At 37.2% G+C, this 23,578-nt stretch overlaps 1 protein-coding gene across 3 annotated transcripts in view; it reads left to right on the top strand.

Moving 5' to 3' along the window:
• The window catches only part of CDK8 (cyclin dependent kinase 8), an 87,886-nt gene that overhangs the window by 52,102 nt on the left and 12,206 nt on the right, over positions 1-23,578 (top strand). For 2 of the 3 annotated variants that reach the window (XM_086613184.1, XM_086613174.1), the window contains exons 5-9: positions 11,710-11,767; positions 14,563-14,694; positions 16,799-16,942; positions 19,012-19,081; positions 21,129-21,201. In XM_086613184.1, coding sequence (XP_086469310.1) covers positions 11,710-11,767; positions 14,563-14,694; positions 16,799-16,942; positions 19,012-19,081; positions 21,129-21,201 — 477 coding nt within the window. The remainder of the gene's footprint in view (positions 1-11,709; positions 11,768-14,562; positions 14,695-16,798; positions 16,943-19,011; positions 19,082-21,128; positions 21,202-23,578) is intronic. The other variant, XM_086613193.1, reaches the window with a different exon arrangement.

Below are 23,578 nucleotides of genomic sequence, written 5' to 3'. Positions count from 1 at the left end.
CTGAACAATGGGACAGAGCACACTTCCAACAAGTTGGCACATGGTTTCCAGAAATGCAGGTGAAGTTTTTGAATTTGTAGTTTTGTAGTCAGTGAAAATGTCTACATCAAAGAAGTACAAGGTGCAAAAAAGAAACAGAAAAAGTAAGGCTGCTTATCTACCCATAGGATGTAAGGCTGCTTATTTAACCATCAGATGTCTTGGGGACAAATGAGCTCAACACAAATGGGTATTTGGAGACATGAAGTTACATGAGTATTGATATTCTAGTGAGATATTTTTCACTTATCTGCTGCAGAGCTGTCAGACACAAGAAGCAATGGAAGCAGAGTATTTTTTCCTGACATTTCTATGTCATTGTAAATAAAATAATTTTTAACCTGTGGTCTTGGACCAGTTAACAGGTAGTGAAGAACTGTTGCAAAAAGGGAACTGCACATTTGAGGCAGAAAGTAACTTGTATTTTTTCTTCATATGGCTATAAATGCTGTTGTGCAGAGCAGTGCTTTTCTTCTCTCTCTCCTCCTACCCCTAGAGCCCTTCAGTGCTAGATGGAATGTTTCATGACTGATCTTTATAACCATTTACATATTTACCTTAGAGGGTATCAAATCAAGGCAGGCCTTCTCAATGCCTTGCATCAAGAATTAATGTCATTGTAGTGGCTTTTGAGAAGTTTGTCCTTGTTTGGTGGAACATACATTTAATAACAGTATCAGAAACGTGTCCATGTATTGCATAGTGATTTATGAACTGAAAACAAGGTGTGCTTTAGAGTTTTAGTTAGGAGAAATTATAGGATCGCCACTACAGTCTCTAGGAAGAATAGCTGGAAAAAATGCAAATGGTGTTGCATGTTTCACGATAAAAAAATCTTTGTGTTATTCTACCAATACTGCCTGGGCATAGCCTGACTGCTTAAGGAGACAAAGCTTATCTGGGCATATCTTTTTTTGCTAATTTCCCCAAGCCAATTTTGTATCCGTTAGCAAATTTCAGATATGTTTCATAAAATGATATGGTGTCAAAACAGTCAGATTTTTTCAAATTTCATTAAAAGCAGATGTCAAATAGAGGAAGACGTGTTCTGGGAGAAATGCATTGAGAGTTGCACCAGGGCAATTTCAGTTTGGCTTGTCTGCACTCTAAAGATCATTGGTCATTCATAGTGCATGCCTGTCTCCACTGGCCCTGGCCACTTGGTCATCAAAACAGATGGCAGCTGGGAAAGGAGCTTGAGGATTCTAGATATGGGAAAGAAAGGCATAGGAGGGAGCTGGACTATGTGCAGTGAGAAATGCAGGAGGAAGATCTAGGAAATAGATGCTGAGGACGTGGGCTTCAAGAGCTGCACTCATCAGAGAACACCTCATCTTGTTAAGATGCTGCAGACCGAAAGATTTCGTGACGAAGAAGAGAACAGGTGAATTAAGAGTACGTGAAGTATGTAAAAGAGTAAAAAAAAAAAAAAAAAAAAATCTTTTGGTGAAGGCTTTTAAGAAAGATTTCGTATCTTTGTTCCTTATTGGAATTATTGAAACCTCACAAGTGTCCTTTAACCCCTTCCTCGAGAGAACAAGGGTTGATCAGACTGTAATATCTTGGTGCCTATAAGATTAAATCAGCCAAATGTAATAGCAACTTCTGTTAACTATGAAGAATGCTCAAAAAGGCACTGCCCATTTAAAATTATATATAATGTATCCTGCAGGATCTCTGAATGAAAGTGTGGAGAATCCTACAGCAAACTGATTAAATTGGAGGCAGGGGGAATATGTAGCAAATGATTGAATTTTTCTGTAGGAAAATTACACAGGTAATATAAAAAGTGTTTAGAAAAATGAACAGGTGTTTCCTAAGTAGTGTCATGTTTAACCAGAAAATGTCAAGGATTTTTGTGATGAATGCTTCAATAAGAATGTATAGAATGAAGAAAAGGGGGTTTGGGGTTTTGCTTTTGTTTTGGTTTGGGTTTTTTTTGATATGGAAAAGTGTTTTGGGGAAGTTATTTTTGATTCCCATATTGCTTACAAAAGTAATACTACTTACATTTCATGTCAGTGTGTATGGTGCCTTGTTATTTCTGACTGTGTGAGGAAAACTGGTTGTTTAACGGTCTGAAAGACTTGAGGTTTCTATTAATGGTTCTTTATTAAGGAACTTTCACAAGAAAGTGTTTAAAAATGTGATGTTCTGGAAATCTTTAGTCAGCTACCCAAAATTGTCTGACCATTTAGCAATCCCATCACTTCAAATGTGCCAAACTTGGTGCTTTCAGTCAGTCATAAATTCATTTAGTAGTTGTTACTGCAGCAGTATCAGAGTCCATTTATACTGCCCTTGCAAACGCTTCAGGAAAGAAAAAGTTGATTGCAAAAGGAATGTGCATTAAAACCTGTAACCTGTGCTAACTTCATTTTGTCATGCAGTGCAAAAAATGGGAGAGGAGGGAAGGAGCAGCAGGATGTAGCTCTTTGGATGTACAGAAAGATGGTCAGATGACCTTACTCTTCATTATCTACCTCCAGTTCATTTTCCTGAGTACTTACTTTTATGCTGTCATCATAACAAAAACGAAGATGTGGAAGTTTCCTATATTTCACAACTATTTTTTAACTTGAAATATTAGAAAATATTCTGCTTTCATCTAGTTTCAGCAGCTGAGGATTTTTGAATACTGCAAAAGAGATCTTTTTCTAGCAAGTGTAGTTACTCTATCATTCTGTCTTGAATTTCTGCACTTTTCCGAAAGCAGGATGCCCACACGCAGAACCAGCATTCTTTTTATATAAAGAGGCTTCATTACTTAAGGTGCTTTTTTGTCAAATTTGGATTTGGTAAAATACTTTTGCTATTGCTTTTTTCAAACTTAGAAATATTTTGAATTTTGAAATTCCAGGGTATTTAGGTAGCTTCATAACAGAAGTAGAATGATGTAATAAGAATTGTATGGGTGTAATATATTGAGGAGTATCATTCATATATGGATACTTGATATATGTACAATTTTTATATCTATCTGTGTATATGTATGATGATTTTTCAAGTAAATTGAATCTGGTTTAATCTTTTTAATAGCACAAGTCCTGCCTGAATTAGGTGAAACTTTTAGGGATGTAAATACATTAACTGATGGGCAGACTATACTAGATTTCGTTCTTCTCTGTATCTTTAAACTTTTTCTTTGTTACTAGCCTGTTTTTTTAATGTGCTGGCTTTCCAAGCTGGCGAAATACCTGATTATGGTGCTGGAAAGAGAGTAATGTAAGTAATCCTTCACTGTTGGAAGCCTAGCTCAGCCATCTCTGCATTACCACGCAGTAATGGTAGATAAACTGGCTGAAATAGCTCTCATATTCAGATATATAAATACAAATAGTGGTAAGACTTGTACAGAGGGAAAGCGTTCTAGAAACTTCAGATCTAATTCCTATTGTGAAGGTAATGAGCTGTACTAGCCAGACAGAAAACATGTCAACATAACTTTTGGGTTTGACATGAGAGAGGTATGGAGGACCAGAAGCTCTTTGATCACAAATGTACCTTTGAAGTAAGCTTAGTCAATAAAAACCCTGCAGCAGGATTTAGTAAAAACCCTAGGTATGATTTTAGAAACACTTAGATACAGTTTGCAGTTTAATTTTGATGGGGTTTTTTAGTACTAAATACCTTATTAAGGAATATCTTATTAAGGTTGTGGCAAAGTTATCACTGCATAAAATGCTGTGAGAGATAGGAATTTAAATTTTTCAAAATACAGGAAATAGCCATAATAATTGTTTTGTCCGCATCCTGCTGTAGAAAGAAAATGCAATTATCTATATGAATGATCTATACTCATAACAGAGAGGAAAAGTTGAAAAGATGGTAAGAAAACCGTCCTTTGATTCACTCTAAGTCTGAGCAGTTTCAAAGTAGCCTGTGAAAAATTCACCTCATAAATAGGGCACACTTATCCCCTATAAAAGCTTGGTCTGTACGATCTCCCAACTTTATCCTGCTTGCTCTGAACACAAGTGGCACAAAATGTAAGCTTTGAGGCGTTGTTTGAAATATTGTGTTTGTTCTGTGCACAAAGGTGCTCGACCCAAGTAAACACAACCAAAGCCCAGACAACCACTGGAAAGTGCATAGTAGTAAATTGCGTAGGCTTTTCACCTTTTTTATTTTTTCCTCATCCAGAACAGGAGGAGTTATGTATTAGTCAATACAGGTAGGGTGATATGGAAGTGATGAGGTTACTATTTAAATGAAAAACAAAAATAAAATAGGGCTGTTAAGGAAAATGACATGCGCTACCACAACTGCATACAACCCAAAGAGTAAATAAAGCGATTTTCTTCCTTTGTGTGAAAGTATCAAAGTGTGAGATTACGGCACTGCTGAATGCCTGTCATCCTGCAGAAGCTGCTCGAGCAAAATAAGTGAGCAGAAGCAGAACTCGCTGTTTTTATTACCCTTTCAAAATCCTGGCTTTTTGAGGCAGAACTCTAAATTGAAAAAGACTGAATTATATCCAGAGTAACGTAATACCTAAAAACAAATTTCAGTGTGCACTTTCCTCTTGTGTTTGATCCTGCTCTGATATGTCCACAGCATCCAGAGTTGTCCTGATCTATGGACAAAGTAATCACTAGCGTAGCAAAACACACAGGAAATCTATTTCTGCAATACTATTTATTGTAATTTATTACATTTGTTACTACACTTTTGAGTGATGTGTTAATGATTTTTGACATGATAGCAACTTTGCAGGAAAATCTGCTATACTAATGGTTTTGCTTATGATATCTACGTTTCCTTCCTTGGACTTAGTTAGTGCAGAAAGTCATGTCCTGCAGCTTGTCCTGATGTACGTTTTGAGGGAGTGGGACAGTTGGCCTGGAAAGTGTAACTACAGTTTTTTCTTTCAACTCTAATTCAGTTCAGTGAAAGTAACAGGAACACCTCTGTATTAGGCTGTGCACAGGCTTTAATAAGTTTCATTGCCCCAAGCTGGCAGTTACTGAGTGACAGCAACTGAAAGAAATTCTTAGTAGTGTGTTCAGAGCATAAAAATGTAATAGTGAGGCCAACAGCTTTCATCAGGCTGAAACAGAGATAAAATATGGTGATGGTAACTGGCAGGTGGCTTCCCTGGCAGAGATACAGCATCCCTCTATCTTTTATTCTATCCAAATACTTTTTGTACTTCGAATTTTTGAACATGTGTGCTTTGATAGTTTATGGTTTTGTTTTTGTTTGGCGTTAGCAGTAATTTTAATGGTTCCTGATTTTAATGGGAATTTATTTAGATACTTGATTTTTATTTTTATTTTTTAAACACCTCTGAGATGGTCTTTATAAGAAGATAATTAACAGGATATCTTAAATTAAAACCAATATTTTCTTTTTAATTTTCTGGTCCTTTTCATAATTCATGTTCTTTAAATTTAAAAATTAAATTTAATTAATTTCTTTTTAAATAATTTAAAAAGAAAACTTTAGTGTTAGATTTAATATATGCTGGGTTCTGTGGAGCCATTGTTTTCACTAGTGTTTGTGGTGGTCTTTTGATGATAATTTATTTAAAAGCCCCAAATAAATTAATAGATGTGACTGAAATTATTTTGATTATGAATGCACATCTTTGAATTCAAGGAAGTAAATTAACTCCAGAAAGGTGCTGATACTACCATTTGAATATGATTGTGCTTGAGTACTATTTAGTGTTGAAGTAGTCAGTTTAGTTTAAAGTGGAGGAAGAATTGAATTATTTTCTTTAACCATAAAATGTTAAAAAAAATAAATCAGTTCCAATCCTTAAGAATGTTTTAGGAGAGCATCCTACTTTGATAATAAGGAAATGTTTTGGTATATGTTATGATTACCTGAAGATCAACAGGGTTGTTCAGACATATCTACCTTAAAAGCATGAATGTTTTGTAGGTCAGAGACCATGAGATGGGATGTGAATTTTGTGAGGCTAGCTGAAGACTAGTAGGTTTTTAGTGCAGTTTTACTTGCCCAGGGCAACTGGGAAGTGATAAACCATATCAATATTTTGGATTTCTACCCCTGTGTCACAAAAGTACTCTTCCAAGTAGACTACAGCTTAGTAAACCCTTGCAGTTGTCTTTCAAAACCTTTTTTATTTTTTCTTGATGCCGTTGAATTAAAACGTCTTGCTGTGAAGTTTGTAACTTATTTGTGTTTCGTGCTTCTCAGGCACTCGCTCACATACAGCTGAACAAGTTGATTTTTTGTGTATGATTGTGGGGTTGTGCGTTTGAATCTGTTCCTGTATTGTTTCGTATAATACTTTGAAGTCTCAAAGATTATAAAGTCATTCATTCTAAATCTTAATAGAATCTTTGTTGAGGCCATGATTGCAAAAGCAGAATAATTTAGGGATGAAAGCCCTTTGCTTAGTATTGTTCTTTTTAAGTTAAACTGCTTTTTAAAATGAAAACCCATGTGACGCTTTTTTCAATTGTCTTGGCTCAAATGGGTGGGACAGTCAGTTCTGAAAGTTGGTGGCACAGCCATTAGCAATGCACAAATATTAGTGGTTAACAAAAGTCATTGGTGTGACTCACCCCATCATCGTGAACCTTCTACGGAGTAATGTTTTAGTAGCCAAACTCTTAAGTATGGGATTATCCAAATGAAAACTATTAAAAGGGTGCATTAAAATGGAGGTATAAAGAGGGTGAGTCTGTTCATAAATATACGTGGGACTACTGCAAACAGTTAATAAGTGGGAGTCGGGGGGAGGTAGCATCTGTGTTATAACATGATAGATAATTCAAAGGAGTTTTGCTTACTCATTGATAGGTATGTTTAAAATCAATCTTTGAAAACTAACGAGTTCAGAAACAGCCTCGTAAGCAAAAAATATGTGGAGTAGTTCCTACAGACCTGGTTTGATGCTAAAATGAGTAAGTATCAAAGATCACAATAGCTAAGCTGTCCAAAAATACCTTTTTTTTTTTCCTCACTGCTTTGATGAGTAAAACTTAGTGGAAGGAGGACACAAAGCAGAATACCTTTCCAGAAGCATGAGAAAATGTCCTGTGATTTCCAGACATCTAGTATGTGGACACAGAACAAATAATCATCTACTGCTTCTGTGAAAAACTTACTGTGAGCAACAGGAATGTTGTATTTTTTTGATCTGGTGGCATCTCATCAAGACATAGATTGGTACAATTTCCATGTTGTTTGCATTTTTATCTTCAAAATAGAAACCCAAATAAGTTCTAAAGTCTGAGTTTCCCCTCTTGATGATGCAAACATTTTCAGTGTATGTTGAAAAGCAGTATGTGACTGCAGTGTTTGTTCAAATGGAACAATGATCTTAAAAAAAAAAAAATAAAATACGTAGCAGTCCTGCAGAAAAGATGTGAAGATGATGCATGGCTCATAACCTTAACCTGAATCAATAGCCTTACATAGTGAGGCAAAACAAGGTACCATACTGGGATTGTATAAAGTGGAAGATGCTGTGCAAGGCATGTAGAACAATCCCTCCACTGTATTTAGCATTAGTGAAGTCTCGGCAGGAGCAGTGTGTAATTTGGAGAACTTGGGTTGAAGCAAATAGGTGACCCAAGGCAGAACAGCTAGAGGAAAGCAAGGAGAATGATCATACATCCAGAAAAAAATCACCTACTAGGAAACACAGACCAGAAGAGAGTTGTTTAATCTAGCTGATAGGGCTTAAAAGAGATGTGTATCTTCAGAAGTGCAAGAAGTCCTGGCAGTTCAAGACTGGTTGTCTAATCTTTCTACTGATGTGTAAGAGAAGAGGCAATGGGAGTAACCTCATTCGTTGTGCTAAAAGCAAAGGAAAAAACCCTGCGATAGGAAAAAAAAGTGAAAGACGATAGATTGCCTGGGAATTGTGCAGCCTTCATCGTCGGAGACTTTAGGATCAGAGAGCGGTATCGTGCATCAGCTCAGGCAGATGGAAGAAGGTGACTGCCTGAAGTTCTTTGTAGATCTATGATCCTGTTGGTATAGCCTCTTGGTTTTTTAGCTCCTTTATTTGAAATTAGCCTGCTGCTTAGGATGCCCGCTTGCACTTTACAAGTAATGATTAAATTAGAAGTACCTAAAAATATTTCAGTGAGGATCTGTGTTCTCTTTTCAGTAGTAACAGTGATTAAATGCACAGGATTAGGGTGGTGAGGCACTGAAACAGGTTGCCCAGAGAAGCTGTGGATGCCCCATCCCTGGAAGTGTTCAAGATCAGACTAGAAGGAGTGTAGTGGAAGGTGTCCCTGCCCATGGCAGGGGTGTTGGAACTAGATGATCTTTAAGGTCCCTTCCAACCCAAACCAGTCTGTGATTCTATTTGTCTAGAAATCACACAAGGAGTCCTACAAAGCCAGATGTAGAGCAAGGTAAGACTTACTGCTGTGCCATGGTCACAAGGCCATTCATTCATGAGAATGAATTATTCCCCTGGTGCTGAGGTGGGCTGTTGCAGGGAAATGGTGACTTTTCTTAAATTTCGTTCCATGGGGATGTCAGAAAGTTGTTTTGTTCATCTCTAAAGTACTCAGCTGCACGTTGCTACATGGCTCTTCACATGGATCATAACAGCTTTGTAATTTGCCTTTGTCTGACATGAGCAAACTGGCTTACTTGAAAGCAAAAGTAAATAGACCTCTATTAGAACAAAAATGAGTGACTTTAAAACAGCTGTCATTTTTTTAATAACTATAAATGATCAACTTCCTAAAGTAATGTGTGTTCAGAACACAGTATAAAAATTGATGAAAGATTTTTCTTCATTTGCTCAGCCCAAGTGATTTGAATAAATACTTTAAACTTGCTTTTTCTCTGGATATTTAAAATTAAACTGAAAATTAACAAATTGGTTAATTAGTGAAGTTTGTCCAGATTTATTCCTTCTATTTCTAACGACTGCTTATTTTTCTTTGCAAGTAAGTTTCTAATATGTAATGAGTTGTCCAAAGAGACAAATCTGGGGAGTTGTTTTCTTTCTCCAGATGGTGGACTTGAGTCAGAGATGTCTAACGAGAATCTCTGACCCACATTGTAACTTTTGTTAGTGGACTGGAATGTTTTTCAGGGAGTCCTCAAAAAGCTTATGTTTTAGGAATGCCAGTGCTGTCCCTATACTGCTTTCTGATAATATTCCCTATTGAATTTAAATACTGATTAATGGTCTTATTTGGAAAACTCTTTCAAGTAATGATGTTGTTCTAGGCTATTAATGCAATGGTTTTAGGAATGGGAACCTTCAGAATAAGACTTCCGATTTTAAATTTAATTGTTTTAATCTTTAACTGTGATGTTGTATCTCTTTACGGTGATGTGACTCTATCAATATTTTTGTCTCTATTAAGAATCTTCTGTTTCAAACAGAGCTGTTTCAGTGAAGGGCCTTTGCCTCTAGAAAGAAGTGAACTGCTGTGAATGGTTATTCCAGACCAGCTGAGGGTTTTGGTTTTTTATTTTGCGGCTTTAGAAGACTCCTACACGGGTTTCTAAATTGTCTGTATTTTTCAGTGTTCTCTGTAAATCCTGAGATTTTTCTAACCAGTACTGTCTCATCTCTTTGTGCTTTCTCTTCTCATCTGTGCCTACTTTGAACTTAGGGTAGAAGATCTTTGGGGCAGGAATTGTTGCTCAGTGCTGTCACGATTAATCATCTGGCATAATGGAGTCTTTGTGTGAATATGGCTCCTTGTCCCTATCAAAATCCAAATAGTAAAATGTTTTAAGGTAAAAGCATCAGGAGGATGTTACAAGCATTTTTGTAGATTACTATCAAAAATGCAGAGGGGCAAATTATACTTTAGGTCGATGTGTTAGTTATCTGGAAAGTTTTAGTGCCTGTGTAATGTATTGTTTATTCAAGAAACATTAACTAGGTATGTAGCTTATTAACACCCCAAATATATTGAAGCAGCTTTTGTAAAAGATAGGCATATTTTCTCCTTGAGCCACGGTGTAGCAATAGAATGATTTATGTGGTAAAATGATGTGTTTTCTTACCTAGTAGTTTGAATTGCTTTCAACATCAACATTAACTCTGAATTTAAAGATTTATGCTGCTTGTTTATTTATAGGACTTTTCTAGAAGCAATCAGAATCGGATGCTTTGTGAGCGTTGTGCCCACGTGCTGCATTTTTTTAATGTTGAAGCAGTGTTTACCTGGAGTGTATGCTTTGATTAAAACAAACAAACAAAAAAAACCCAAAAAGGGAGGGTGGTGGTGGTGTGGGACACGAGTTCTTCTGCATGTCACTGAGCTGATGCAGCACATGTTGAATCTGTTGTTATCGCTGTTGGAAAGATAATGGGATATATCTTACCTTTTTGACCATGGTCAAGCTATAACATTTTCTTCTATCTTTAACCTGCTCTCAAAGAAGAGATGCAACACCTCCAATTCCTTTTTCATATTTTGGGTGTGGATTGTACAGTTTCAGAAATCCATGTTGGAGCCTTTCACAAGCGGTAGTAATTAAGTTTCTCAAAGAAATTTTTTACTGGATTCTTAATTTTCTGCACCTTGTTTTACACGATATGAATTACTTCTAGATTGATATCACATCGTGGTCTTTCGTCTCTCTGAATATGTTTACACCAGAGCCTGATAGATTCAGGAAAACTTTAGAATTTCCTAGAATACATGTTTGATAAATCACACTAAGATATTGGGATTTATTATATTAACTTTTAGGTAGCTTAAACTGTCTTGCTGAGGTACTTTTTTCTTCAGATCGTTTTAAACCCGTAAAGCAAAGCAAGAGCTGTAACTCAGCCTTATTGTAATTCTTACAGTTCACAACTGAACAGGAGCTTCCTGTTCAGGTGTTACAATATGAATGGGTGTCTGAATCCCTCCATTTCAAAACAAGTCTAGCATATGTTTTCAGCTTTAGTTGTGACTTTCCTGACTTTTTTCCCTGAAAATAAGCACTGCAGGTTTGTTTTATATAAACAGTGTTAGTGTTTCAGGAATCTTCTGACTGAGCAACAGGATGGCAGAAAATACAGGATTAAGAAGCGAGCGGTTATGTTTCTAACCAGCTGAACTCTAGCTCAGTTCTTTAACTCACCTCCCTAGTGAAAGAAAGAAAGAGAAGATGGAGAGAAAAATGATGTAAAGGCAATCCTTTCCAGTTTTGCAGCTGTCTGAATTGGTATATGCTTGTAAATAGGAATAATTTAGATTATTTTTCTCTCCAGTATATGTGATACGGTAACATTTAATCTGTATCTCAGGTATATTTTTTAAAAACAATGTAAAATGTGTCTGCAAATGTGCCTAATGACCCTGGGCAAAACATGTTGTAGAGCTGGTTTCCTGTCCCTGTGCTGGGGGTGCAGGGTGGTGGGCAGCAATGGGACTGCCTCCTGCCAAAAGGATCTAGAGTGAATTTTGGTAGAAGTCTCAGTGGCTTGGCGACTGCCAGCTCTTGCGGGTCGAGGACAGACACCAGGGTGTCAGTTAGGGAATATGGTGCTGGAGCACAGAAATGCCAAAAAGAAACGTGAGGAAGATGCAGTCAGGGAGAGCCTGTGTCTGAGTCCTTGCACAGTTTTATGGTGACAAAGAAACTTGTCATTTTTATCAAAACAAAGTTGGTCTAAAACTGGCAAAACAAAGCTTAACTAACTTTTCAGAGACTAATGTTTAGGTTTATCGTGGTATATGTATTGTATATTTATTTTTTTTTCCACAGAAACCTGCTAATATTTTAGTTATGGGTGAAGGTCCTGAGCGAGGAAGAGTAAAAATTGGTATGTTTATATCTTTGATAAGTCCCAGTGTAGCATTTAAGTTAGAATGTTATGAAGGTGCAGTTGTACCACCTAAAGTAGTCACTGTAATGTTAGTATGTGCCTGGGCACATTGCCTAAATGCTGTTTTCTGAGTGACTGGCTTCTTGGTATTAGCTCCATGCACCAGCTCTGATGATGAAATGCTGTAGCCTCATCAATGAAAAGTGGAAAATGTCATTATATTTTGTTTAAGTGGGTGTTTGTGTGGGGTGGGGGATTTTCATATGGGGATAAAGATGAGAGCTAGCTAGGGGAAAGGAGGATAAAGAAATGAGATTTTAAAATTTCCTCCATTTACCCCTGTAATGCCATAACATTACCTTGCTGCTGCTTATAAAATCTAAATAGGGAACTAGTCATTACTACAAACATTAAATTTTATAATGGAATCCAAGGTGGCATTTAGCCTACAAAATGTTCTTGAAAGGTTAGACAGGTCCCTTGGAGATAAACGCACGGGATCCTAAAGTCCAGAAAACACAGTAATCCAGCCAAAATGCTTAGTGAGAACTACTGCTAAATGCTCAAACTGGGGTGTACCAGGGTAGGAAGGACCCAACACTTTCCCCGCTATGGTAACGTTTTCTGGTGGGAGTTGCTGTTCACAGTGAGAGGATAATTTGTAGAACTTCAATTGTTTTAAATTAAAGAAAATAAAGAAATAAATAAAAATTAACTGTAGTCTAATAAGCTATGCCACGCTGTGCATTAGCGTGGCAGTGCTTCGACAGCAGACTGCTAATGCACAGCCTGCTTACATTTATTATGGTAGTGCAGCCCCATTTGGAAGGATTTTTTTTTTAAGCTAGTTCATCTTTTTCACTTCCCTCTGGCTTTCTTTATGAGATTATTCTTCTGCATTGTTGCTCTCTACTCCGTTTTGTTTATCTGAATTCTGTTGTTAGTCACTAGTGTAATGATTCGGGGTAGGATTTTCTTGGAGCGTTCGGTGCCGCTCTATTCCTTCCCTCGCCCTTTGAAATCCAAGGAGCAGGCAGGCCAGGGCCGAACACTTCTGCAGATCCTACCCTGAAAATTTTTAATGCCCTTGCGAGGTTTAAGGTTGACAATAGAGATTGAGGTCTTCTTGGTACAGAACAGGTACAGCACGGGCAGCGGAAGGGAGAATTTCTTCCTATTACCTTATTCTTCACGGAGTCGTTACTTCCAACATTGAGAACATAAGTCATCCTCCTGCACGTTCACGTTCAACTGTGGTGGTGATATTTGCTGTACACAACTACTTGCTAGTAATTACACATAGACCACCCATTTATTTCTTAATTGATAGTTATGAATTAATTTGGGAATAAATTAGAGCACAACTAAATTTAGTCACACTCTGTTAATGGACAGGTGAAAGATTCTGTATCGGACCACCAGTCCTCTGAGCCATCCGTTCCCAGTGGGGGAAGAGGGAGGGGGACCCTGGCTTTCTAAGTGTGTAATCAAAATGTAGATATTTTTTTTTTTCTTATTAAGATATTACCACAGCAGGAAAAGAATACAGAAGTTATACCCATACCAAGGGCTTCCACTTTTCCACCGTAACTAATATTTCTAAAAAATACATAACTGGTATTTAACTTAAAATAATTTTTATAGGCTTTTTTGTGTAATTTTGAGTCATAAATTCACTTTCTGACAACAATTTTCCTTACTTTTCATAGTTGCTAGTGACTTGATCATATCTTGAGTAATCGATATTTTAATGTAGAAAACTGTAAAATGTTTCTCTTTTTAAATGCATTAAACCAATCATAAATAGGAATGCATATGAAAAAAAATAATTAAGGGTGGCGTGGTCAAGTTAGAGTCCCTCAACCAGTGAGTTAAGCACGTAGGTCCTTTTCCCTCACAATGGCTACTCGTCTCATTTCATGTGAGTCTTTTTCAGCATGTGTTTATCCCTGCACCAGAGAGTCCCTCCTTCTTGGGACTTGGGGAGTGGTGGGTTGGGAAAGCGATAAGGTGTATAAGGATATTTTAGTCTCTGCCCATTTTTTTCTGTATCACTTTTATTTGGCAGTTTAGGCAGCTTTCCAGACAGTTATATACCACCAATTCTAAAAAGCAGTTTTTAATGATATAATGCCCCCAAACAGAATTTTAAAATCGAAGCCTAAATGGTATTTAGTACTGGTATCTCGATACTGGAAATATGTCTTGACAGAAAATTAGCAGGCAGGCAGATGCTTTAGGGTCAGTTGCTTTTTTTTTTTTGAGTGAAGGAAATCTTGCTACAGCTAACTTCATGAGGAGGGAGCTTTTGTGATGTGCATGTATGTATTATAAATCATTCTAACCTTTGCAGAACTTGCATTTTGCTCACATTTAAAATGCTGCTTCTTGAAAGACCATCCTGTAATAACGGAATATTTTACTGGAGAATATCAGGTAAATTGAGTCAGGATTTACCAGTGTCCTGAGAGAAGTGAGTTGATGCGCTTTTTCAGAACAATGGTTAATTCTTTTTTCTAAATGGCTCATGTTAGCAATGATTTATAATGATATACTTATATAGATGATATATATACTTATAATGATATACTATAGGTGATGATATCCAGTAACTTCTACAAAAGCCTTAAGAAAATCTACTCACAGAATTCATATCTGCTACAGTCTGCGTTTGTGTTTTATTTAGCACAGTGATGGTAGCTCTAACAAGTAAACTCAATCAGTTCGTTTAAAAAATATAGAATTGTTAGTTTTCCTAAAAATTTTAAAACATCTCTCTTTGAATTTTGCAGCTGACATGGGCTTTGCCCGATTATTTAATTCACCTCTGAAGCCTTTAGCAGACTTGGATCCAGTAGTTGTAACGTTCTGGTATCGAGCTCCAGAGTTGCTTCTTGGAGCAAGGCATTATACCAAAGCTATTGGTAAGTAAATTGGGAAAAAAAAATTCTTTTGTTCTTTATGCAAAGTGTACCCAAATATTGAAGCATTGATAAATAGTACAAAGGAAGTAGCAGAGTTAAAGGTACATTACTGATTCTTGAGGAAATACTAAACTTTGACAAATTGTTTAGTTTACTGTAGTCTGTGGCTAGATAGAGGGATTAAATATATCTGGGTTTTGGCTCCAAATGCCCTGTGATGCAATATAATTTTATATGGCTTTCACACAAGATTTTCATAAATGCTGTTAGGGGTTATACAAAATATGGATACATCTGCGAACTATTAGTAGAATCTCTATGATCGTGATGAAGCACAGTGCACTCATTTTATTGCAGAGATTTTTGCCTAGTGTAATAAATAGATGAAATAGAATATATTGGCTGCACTGAAACTAAACTGTAAAAATAAGCTGCGTTTTAGCCTCTCTCTATCTTTTTCAAAGCACAAGTGTGAATAGGAGTTGCTTGAGGTAGTAAGACATGAGGAGGGTCACACAACAGGATAAGCTGTGATACTGCATCAGGCATATCCAGGAAACCCGAAGCCTCACAGAACGCAGACACTGTGAGGATGGCGTTAGTTACATCAGCTTAATCCTGCATCCTCCTCACCACTGAGTTCATACGTATTGGTCTGAATTTTAACAGTTTTGACTTTGCTTTGCCAGTCTCTGCTCTTACCAGTTGGGGAGTAAGGGATTGCTGACGGTAGGAGCGGCTGTGGCTGTAGGACCCGGGGAATAGCCCAGTGGCAGCCTGGAGGGGTGTTTGCCTTTAGTGAATGTGAACAGCTTTGCCATGGAAGGAAGAGAGAGAGACTGTAGGAAGGAGGACTGGGAAGTTTTTCTCTGATTTAAAAGATATGTTAAAGCCTGGCAACCATTCCTGGGGAAGTAACTTCCCCTGTAATGCTCCACTTACTTGGCACAAACATAGAGGCTCCCTGTCGGAATACGTGTTGTTTCTGTAACTTGAAATTATTTCCTCAGACCTTCATCATTATTTTTTTAGATCATGTCAGTGTTTTTGTCAGAAATTCTAACGTTTGACTTAAATGTATTTTCATTTACTTTGCCGTTAATACTGTGTTTTTATAGATTAATTTCTAGATTAAATACATTTCTTTATATGTTCCTTTAAGCTGCTTTTTTTGTTCTATTTGAGTGTTCCTTCACTTTACTGGCACTTTCTCCTGCTTGCAGCATGTGAAACTGCATGGATGGTCATAGCCTTTAGTACGTGGGTTTTATTCCAGCACACATAAAAACTGACTGTACACAAACACTGAGTAATGGGGTTATGCTCTCTGCATCATTTGCTTTTGTCCTTGTTCATGACCTTTTCCTGTTCATTCAAGGTTCAGTGTAACATTACGTCATGTAAGTTAAAAATTGCGGGTTTATATACCAGAAAATAATTGGGAAAACAACTGGAAAAATGCAGGCTGTCTGATTTTGTAGATTGGGACACAATAGTTAAAACAAAGGGTTTTGATTTTTTGGGTTTTTTTTAAATGAATGTTATCAAAAAAAGCTGTGAGGTACATGGGCATGGAGTAATTTTTTTCTTGTTATTCTCCACAAGGTTTTATAGATAGCATTTGACTTACTCCAGTATCACTACTTTTCAACTTGTATTTTTGGGGTCATTTAATACTTATTAAACCCAGTGGCTGATCAGAGAGGGGACATTTCTTGGCTGGAACAGTATGGCAGTGAACGGGCAAGATGTTGGTTGGCTTTTCTTTATTTGTATTTTATGAATGGACAGTTATCCAAACAGTTTCCTTTGGGTTTTGTCTTAATTGAACTAATTTTTACAGCAACAAATGATAACTACACTTTAGAAACCCCACAAAAACTTGTATGATACTCACTCAGCTCCTGTGTAGTTACCGAATTGTGTACCTCTATCCATAGCTAAAAGGAAAAGTCGAGAAAGTGTTGCACTTCTACAATAGAAACTCGAAATTTTCAATGCGGGGATCTTATCTCTGATAAGCTAAAAACTAACATTCTACCTCACCAAGATGCTTTTGGAAAGATTCATTTGATTTTTTTATTTCTGTTCTCCTTTTTCAAAGATATTTGGGCCATAGGGTGTATATTTGCAGAGCTGCTAACATCAGAGCCAATATTCCATTGTCGACAAGAAGATATCAAAACTAGTAATCCTTATCACCATGACCAGCTGGACAGAATATTCAATGTAATGGGATTTCCTGCAGGTACATACTGTATTTTTTTATCACTGCTGTTCAAAGAAAGATATCTGTATTGCTTTCTTTGCATATGAAGGTGGCAGCTGATCAAAGCAACAAAGCTGTTCAAACACAATCATTATTTCATGAGTTATAAATCTAGAATCTAATGCTCATATTAGATATTTTTCCTATTATTAATGATAGGATTATCTTTGCATATACATGTACCAGTGTTTTATAATTTTAAAAGATCATATTTAATGGTGGATGATTAAAAATCAGAAGGAATATTTCTGCATTTCTGCAGTAGTGATTATGGATTTGGAAAGCAATTGATTATTGTATGAAACCAAGCAAAAATCTATACATTTAGTCACTATTATGCAGATGTTTAACTCATGCTAAATTAAACATAACATTTGGAAGTAAGGGAGGGTATTTAATTTTTATTTTCCATGCTAGAAAGCTTTTGATATGGAGAAAATGTCTTTATTCCAAACTGGAACAAAGAACTGGTTGCATGAACCAAAATAAATTACAATGTGGATATCACATTTCATTTTCCCCTCAGTGTTGGTCATATCTTGTTTTTCTACAGGCCGTCTTGCATCTTTTCAGTTAATGCTTTGTCTTCTAGTGTCCACGTGACTGCAGATGTCAGAATAACAGGGGTTTTACTTTTTGGTCATCTATCTCCTCACTGCTTGTGTTCCCTGCTGTTGTCCGTTCAGTAGTAGTAATCCTTTTCTTTACTGTTCTAGTGGACTTTCTTCTTCCTTTCACATGTAGTGTGTGGTCTTTGTTTGTGCTAGAATTTGGTATGACATTCGCTCTTATTTTTCCCCCTCTACTTTTTTTTATCCCATGTGTACTTCATTGCTTCTATACAGCTGTATGAGATTCCCCGAACTGTTGCCTTTGCATATTAAGTACTTTTATTTTCTTGAAAATCCCCCTTAATTTTGCTTCTTTAAGCAATACTGTCCTTTTCTGCTTTTAGCCTAGAATTTTACTCTTTTCTTATGCTTTTCTTACTTCCTTTGGGTTTTACATTGCCTTTGTGTAGCTTACATAGATAGATGATACTATCATTGTTTTCTGATTGGTTGAAATAATCCTTTCTAATTGTCTGCATTTGATTTTTAAAGGTCTTTGGTTCTTAGCAAGAAATATTATTTTTCATTCAATTGCATCAAATTTTTTGCTTCATTGGCACTTGCTGTATTTGAAACAGTTTCACATGTCTTTAGGTTAAGGGATAGGAAAAGAGGAGAATTTTTTATTTGAATAACTGATAATTAAATAATCTCTGATTTATTTATTCACTTCATATTTTTAAGCTCCCAGTGTTCAGTAGTGGTGATAAGACTTAGTAAAGATTTGACTTGAATCAAAGTACTTGCCGACAGAGCCTTTTTGGGAGTTACGAAGTGTAATACGTTTGAGGCTGGGGTGCTAGTAGTGATTTTTTTTGTTTTATTTTTAAATCCTTTTCAGGCTTTGTCTACCCAGAGAAGTGGAAATTAAATATTCTTTAATTTGAGCATACGAATGTTACTTTTTCTTAACTTTTTTTTGGCTAACAGTATTTCCTTTGTGTTGAGAGAGCAGAAATTTGCACAGTACCCCTGAGCCTTTTCCTGTAATTAAAGACAGTGCTGTCAGAATGGAAGATCCCTTAGAAGGAGACAGCATTTGCAGGAGTCTTGTGTACTTCTGTCCTGAGATCACGACTGTGCCTGAATAAATTAAGTAACAGTCCTGAAGGGTGCGAGCAGAATAGCTGACACGTTTTTCTTCTGTGTTGTCTTTTGGGCATATGGTGATCTTCGCTGTAGCCAGCAGCTGTTTTTTTTTAAGTTCTTGAGTTATTCAGCACACAACTGGAACCTCTTAGATGTTGATATTGTGAAGATGTGTTGTCAAGAGGTGATGAAGGAATATGAGCCAAGGAGGACAAAAATAAGTAACTGTAAGATTAAAGAAGCAGACTTAAAAAAAAAACAAAACAGGGCTACAGAGATATTTGGAAAGCCTTTGTTTTCCTTGGAGGGAGAAAAAAAAAATATTATTAATAAATATTGGTTTTGCAGATAAAGATTGGGAAGACATAAAAAAGATGCCCGAACATTCAACTTTAATGAAAGATTTCCGGAGAAACACGTAAGTCTGCTTTTGAGTTGAGCTTTCTCAAGAAAGCATATTTTACTTCTCCCTCCTACCCTAAATTTCTTACAGCTCACGTTGTTTTCTATGTAGATGCCAAACAAGGACTATGAAATGGTTATAACTTATATTATGAAAAAAAGAAAAATAAAAGTTGTTTCGTAATAGTGAACTTGGCCTGTTGAGGTGGTGTGAATCAGAACAGTAGCCAGAGACAGACTGTAAATGGTAAGGTGGCAGGTGTGAAATGGGTGATGCCAGTAAGACCCCACACAGCTCTGAAGATTGCTAAGCACACTTTGTCACAGCTGTTTCCAAATCTGTGGTACTGGGAATGATTTTTTTTGTGATAGCTGTATAAAAAGGATCCGGTAACCTTATACAGTTTCCAGCAAACAGTGGGTATAATTGTCAGGTTTAATGTCTACTGTAGCTTATGAAGGCCAAAGGAAAAAAATGCCTTTCAGTTTTGCTGTCACAGTGCCAGAGTCTAATACCTGCACTTAAGACCCTACCCTGTTGCCTTGTTTCCATGCTGAGGGATTTGGGGCTGTACTGTTACATGCATTTCTTGCATCTGCCATGCTATTGTAACCATTTAGAAACCTTATTTGTGAGCTCCGCATCAAAAAAGTGACTTCATGGATGTTATTGTAGCAACCTGTAAATTGCAGAAGAGTGTTAAGATGAGCTTAGTGTTTATCTCCATGTTTTCTGGCACTAGAATACATGGAATGAAACTATAGAAGTAAAATTGCTAGAAGGCAGTTTAGACTGGATATTGGGAAAAATTTCTTCACCAAAAGGGTTATTAAGCATTGGAACAGGCTGCCCAGGGAAGTGGTGAAGTCACCATCCCTGGAGGTGTTTGAAAGATGAGTAGATGTGGTGCTTAGGGACATGGTTTAGTGATGGACTTAGAATCATAGAATGGTTAGGGCTGGAAGGGACCTTCAAAGGTCATCTAGTCCAACCCCCCTGCAAGGAACAGGGATATCTCCAACTAGATCAGGTTGCTCAGGGCCTTGTCCAACCTGGCCTTGAACGTCTCCAGGGATGGAGCATCCACCACCTCTCTGGGCAACCTGTTCCAGTGTTCTACCACTCTCATGGTAAAAAATTTTTTCCTAATATCCAACCTGAACCTACCTCCCTCTATTTTAAAACCGTTACCCCTTGTCCTATCATAACTGGCCCTCCTGAACAGCCTCTCCCCATCTTTCCTGTAGGCCCCCTTGAGGTACTGGAAGACCGCTATAAGGTCACCCCGGAGCCTCCTCTTCTCCAGGCTGAACAGCCCCAACTCTTTCAGCCTGTCCTCATAGGAAAGGTGCTCCAGCCCTCTTATCATCTTCGTGGCCCTCCTCTGGACCCTCTCCAACTGGTCCATGTCCTTCTTATGTTGGGGACTCCAGAACTGGACGCAGTACTCCAAGTGAGGTCTCACGAGGGCAGAGTAGAGGGGGAGAATCACCTCCCTCGACCTGCTGGCCACGCTCCTCTTGATGCAGCCCAGGACGCGGTTGGCCTTCTGGGCCGCAAGAGCACATTGCCGGCTCATATTGAGCTTCTCGTCCACCAGTACTCCCAAGTCCTTCTCCTCAGGGCTGCTGTCGATCCATTCACCACCCAGTCTGTATTTATGCCTGGGATTGCCACGACCCAGATGTAGGACCTTGCATTTGGCCTGGTTGGCAGTGTTAGGTTAATGGTTGGACTGGATGTTCTTAAAGGTCTTTTCCGACCTGAAAGATTCTATGATTTTATAAATCCAAGTGATAGTTTGGTGTCTGCATGTGGGTTAAAAGTGGTTTTTATGTGGATGTGATGTGTTTTTACAAGCATGTGAGGGAAACATGCATTTCTGTAGTATCTGGCTGATTTTTAAGCCATCTCTGGTGTTGGTAGTTGTAGTTTTTCTCTGCTTAGTGGATTAGCAATGGAGACTAAAATATTCTTACAAAGGTTTCGTGGCTACTAAGAGAACTTTGCTGTATCAGATTTGCGTATTAGAAGTGTCATGGGGTTTTTTTTCTTTCTCTAGGTATACCAACTGCAGCCTTATCAAATATATGGAAAAACATAAAGTTAAACCAGATAGCAAGGCATTCCACTTGGTAAGTTCTTGCATGCATAAAAAAATCAAACCCCTCATATAAGTTACAGGTGTTCAAGTTGAGAGTTGAGCTGGTGTCAAGTATTCATTGACTAACTTTATTTTATGACTATTATGCCTTATTTTATAAATAAAGTTAGGAGTAACTGATACTCTGCAATCTGAGAATTGCAAAACCACTTTATCTTCTCACATGGATGAAATGATTCTGGAAGTCATTCACTGGATTAGTTTCTGTATTGAGTATATCAGAACTTTTCAGTCTGAAATGACATGTTAAGCGTGTTATTTGCAATGTTGTTGCAACTCTTACCCATTTTTACTGCTTTGCATACTTTTAACAGCCTATTTTTGATTTTAAAAATAATCAGTGCATATTTTTTTACGTATTCATTATTGAGTTTACATCTTTTTGTTTTGTTTTAAACAAAAGCACATAACTTGAGACTTGAACATTTAGTTTGGAAAATTTCAGTATACCTTCCTGGTGCATAGTCCTTTGTAGCTTTCCTAGGAAAACTTCTTAGTACTCTTACAACAATTGGCTTATCTCTAGAACATCTAACTTTTCTTTAAGACTCCACTTAAAATTATACACTGGCTCAGCCTTAGAAGCACCTGTGTTACATAGTTTCAGATGTTACTGTATTGGGCCTTTTTTTCTGCATTTTAAAGAACATTCAAGTTTCTAAAATAAACTTTATGAATAGCGAAGAAAGAATTTGAGTATGTCTGGTCTCTCTGAATGGACATTCTCCTTACCTTGATGTTTCCAATTCAAATTAAATGTTTTCAGGGTGGAATTATAAGGTAAATATATTATTTGGAGGGGGCAGGAGTGAGGGAGGGAAATAAGATGTTTTTCGATCTTGGAGATGAGAGGAATAAATTGGAGAAGAGGGAAGATGGTTTAAAGGCCTGGATGTCTGAGGACCATGCAGCTTTTGTTCAAGTCATTGAAAGCTGTACCATCTCTGATGATCAGATCCAAGGATTTTTAAGCAGCCATCTTTTTTCTGTTCAGTACTTTTTCTTCCATATAAATTTTGGAATTTATCCTTCAGTCAGAATAGCTCTGAGGCAATGTTCTTGTGGTATACTGCATGAGCACTTTTGAATGGAGATTTCCAAGCAGATGAGCTGTACTGCAAACAGTCTAAAATAGAATGTATATTCAAGGTTCAGATTAAAACCAGAAGTATAACTGACTGAATCAAGTACTCATTGCAAGAAGTCACTTGGTGGTCATACCATGATGCGTTGTGTACTGTGAAGTGTCTCTGCTCTCTGAAGTTAAAAGTCGGTGAAATTACTACGGATGTTTACATAAGCAAGGAAACTAGCCGTCTCTGGTAAAGATTTGGGATTTTTGGTGGACTTTTGTATCCAAGCAGAATTGGAAGCTGATGAGCAGTCTGTATATTTGTATATAATGCATAAAAAGTTTATTTCGATATGTGAAGAACTGAAGTGCCTGTTATGCACAGGCAAAACAGTCCATCCCATTTTGCCCATAATTAATCCATGTAGCTATGTATGACAGAACTTCATAAATGCATTTTTAGTATTTACCAAGACGTTCTTACGTTTTAGTATAAGAATACACACTCTAAAAAAGATATATTTGACATAGGAAGTAGATAATATCTGATATTCCTATTGAACCTGAAATAGTATTTCAGAAAATTATGTTAAATAATTTGACAACAAGCAAAACAACAATGAACACGAAATATCTGTTGAATATGATGTTTTGCATAGAATGGGGTTTGGATATAAAAACTAATCCTTGGACTCCTAAGTAATGCAAATTGAGTGAATTTGCAGATCTTTCTCGTCAGCCACTCTAGGCTGGTGTTGCATAAAATCATGCAACTGCATGCATCAGTACTTACCTTTCTTATTCCACCTTCTTTGAGAACAAACATGCTGCTTGTCACCCACAAATTTGACTTGTGACATATTTGGAGTCTAAAACTCTCAAAATTAAACTTCTTTTGCTGTATCAAAATCTGAAAGTGGCTAATTATCACTAGTGGTGAATAGGTGAGAAAACTCAGTCAGTTCTGCCTGTTAAAATCAGCTGCATTGGATTTTTTGTATCATACCTATGCAATCTGAGGTAAACACCTTTTCCATGCAACAACCTGCATTACATGGCCAGTGACTTCATCTTCAAGTAATGTAAGTGCTTTTCCCCCTCCCTTGATTCCTCAACTATTTCTTTCTCGCCACTCTCCAGTCTGCTGGTTTTACTCCAAGCTCAGGGAAAAGTGAGTAGTTCAGGCTTTGCTGTACATCTTGGCCGTCCATAAAAAGACTTTCTCTGAACGAACTAGAGTCTCTTATGAGCTGTGAGTGCTCTGGCCAAACTGACT

This window comes from Tauraco erythrolophus, chromosome 1 (assembly GCF_009769465.1).
Source record: "Tauraco erythrolophus isolate bTauEry1 chromosome 1, bTauEry1.pri, whole genome shotgun sequence".
Classification (NCBI taxonomy): Eukaryota; Metazoa; Chordata; class Aves; order Musophagiformes; family Musophagidae; genus Tauraco; species Tauraco erythrolophus.
This window is presented reverse-complemented; position numbering and strand designations above follow the sequence as displayed.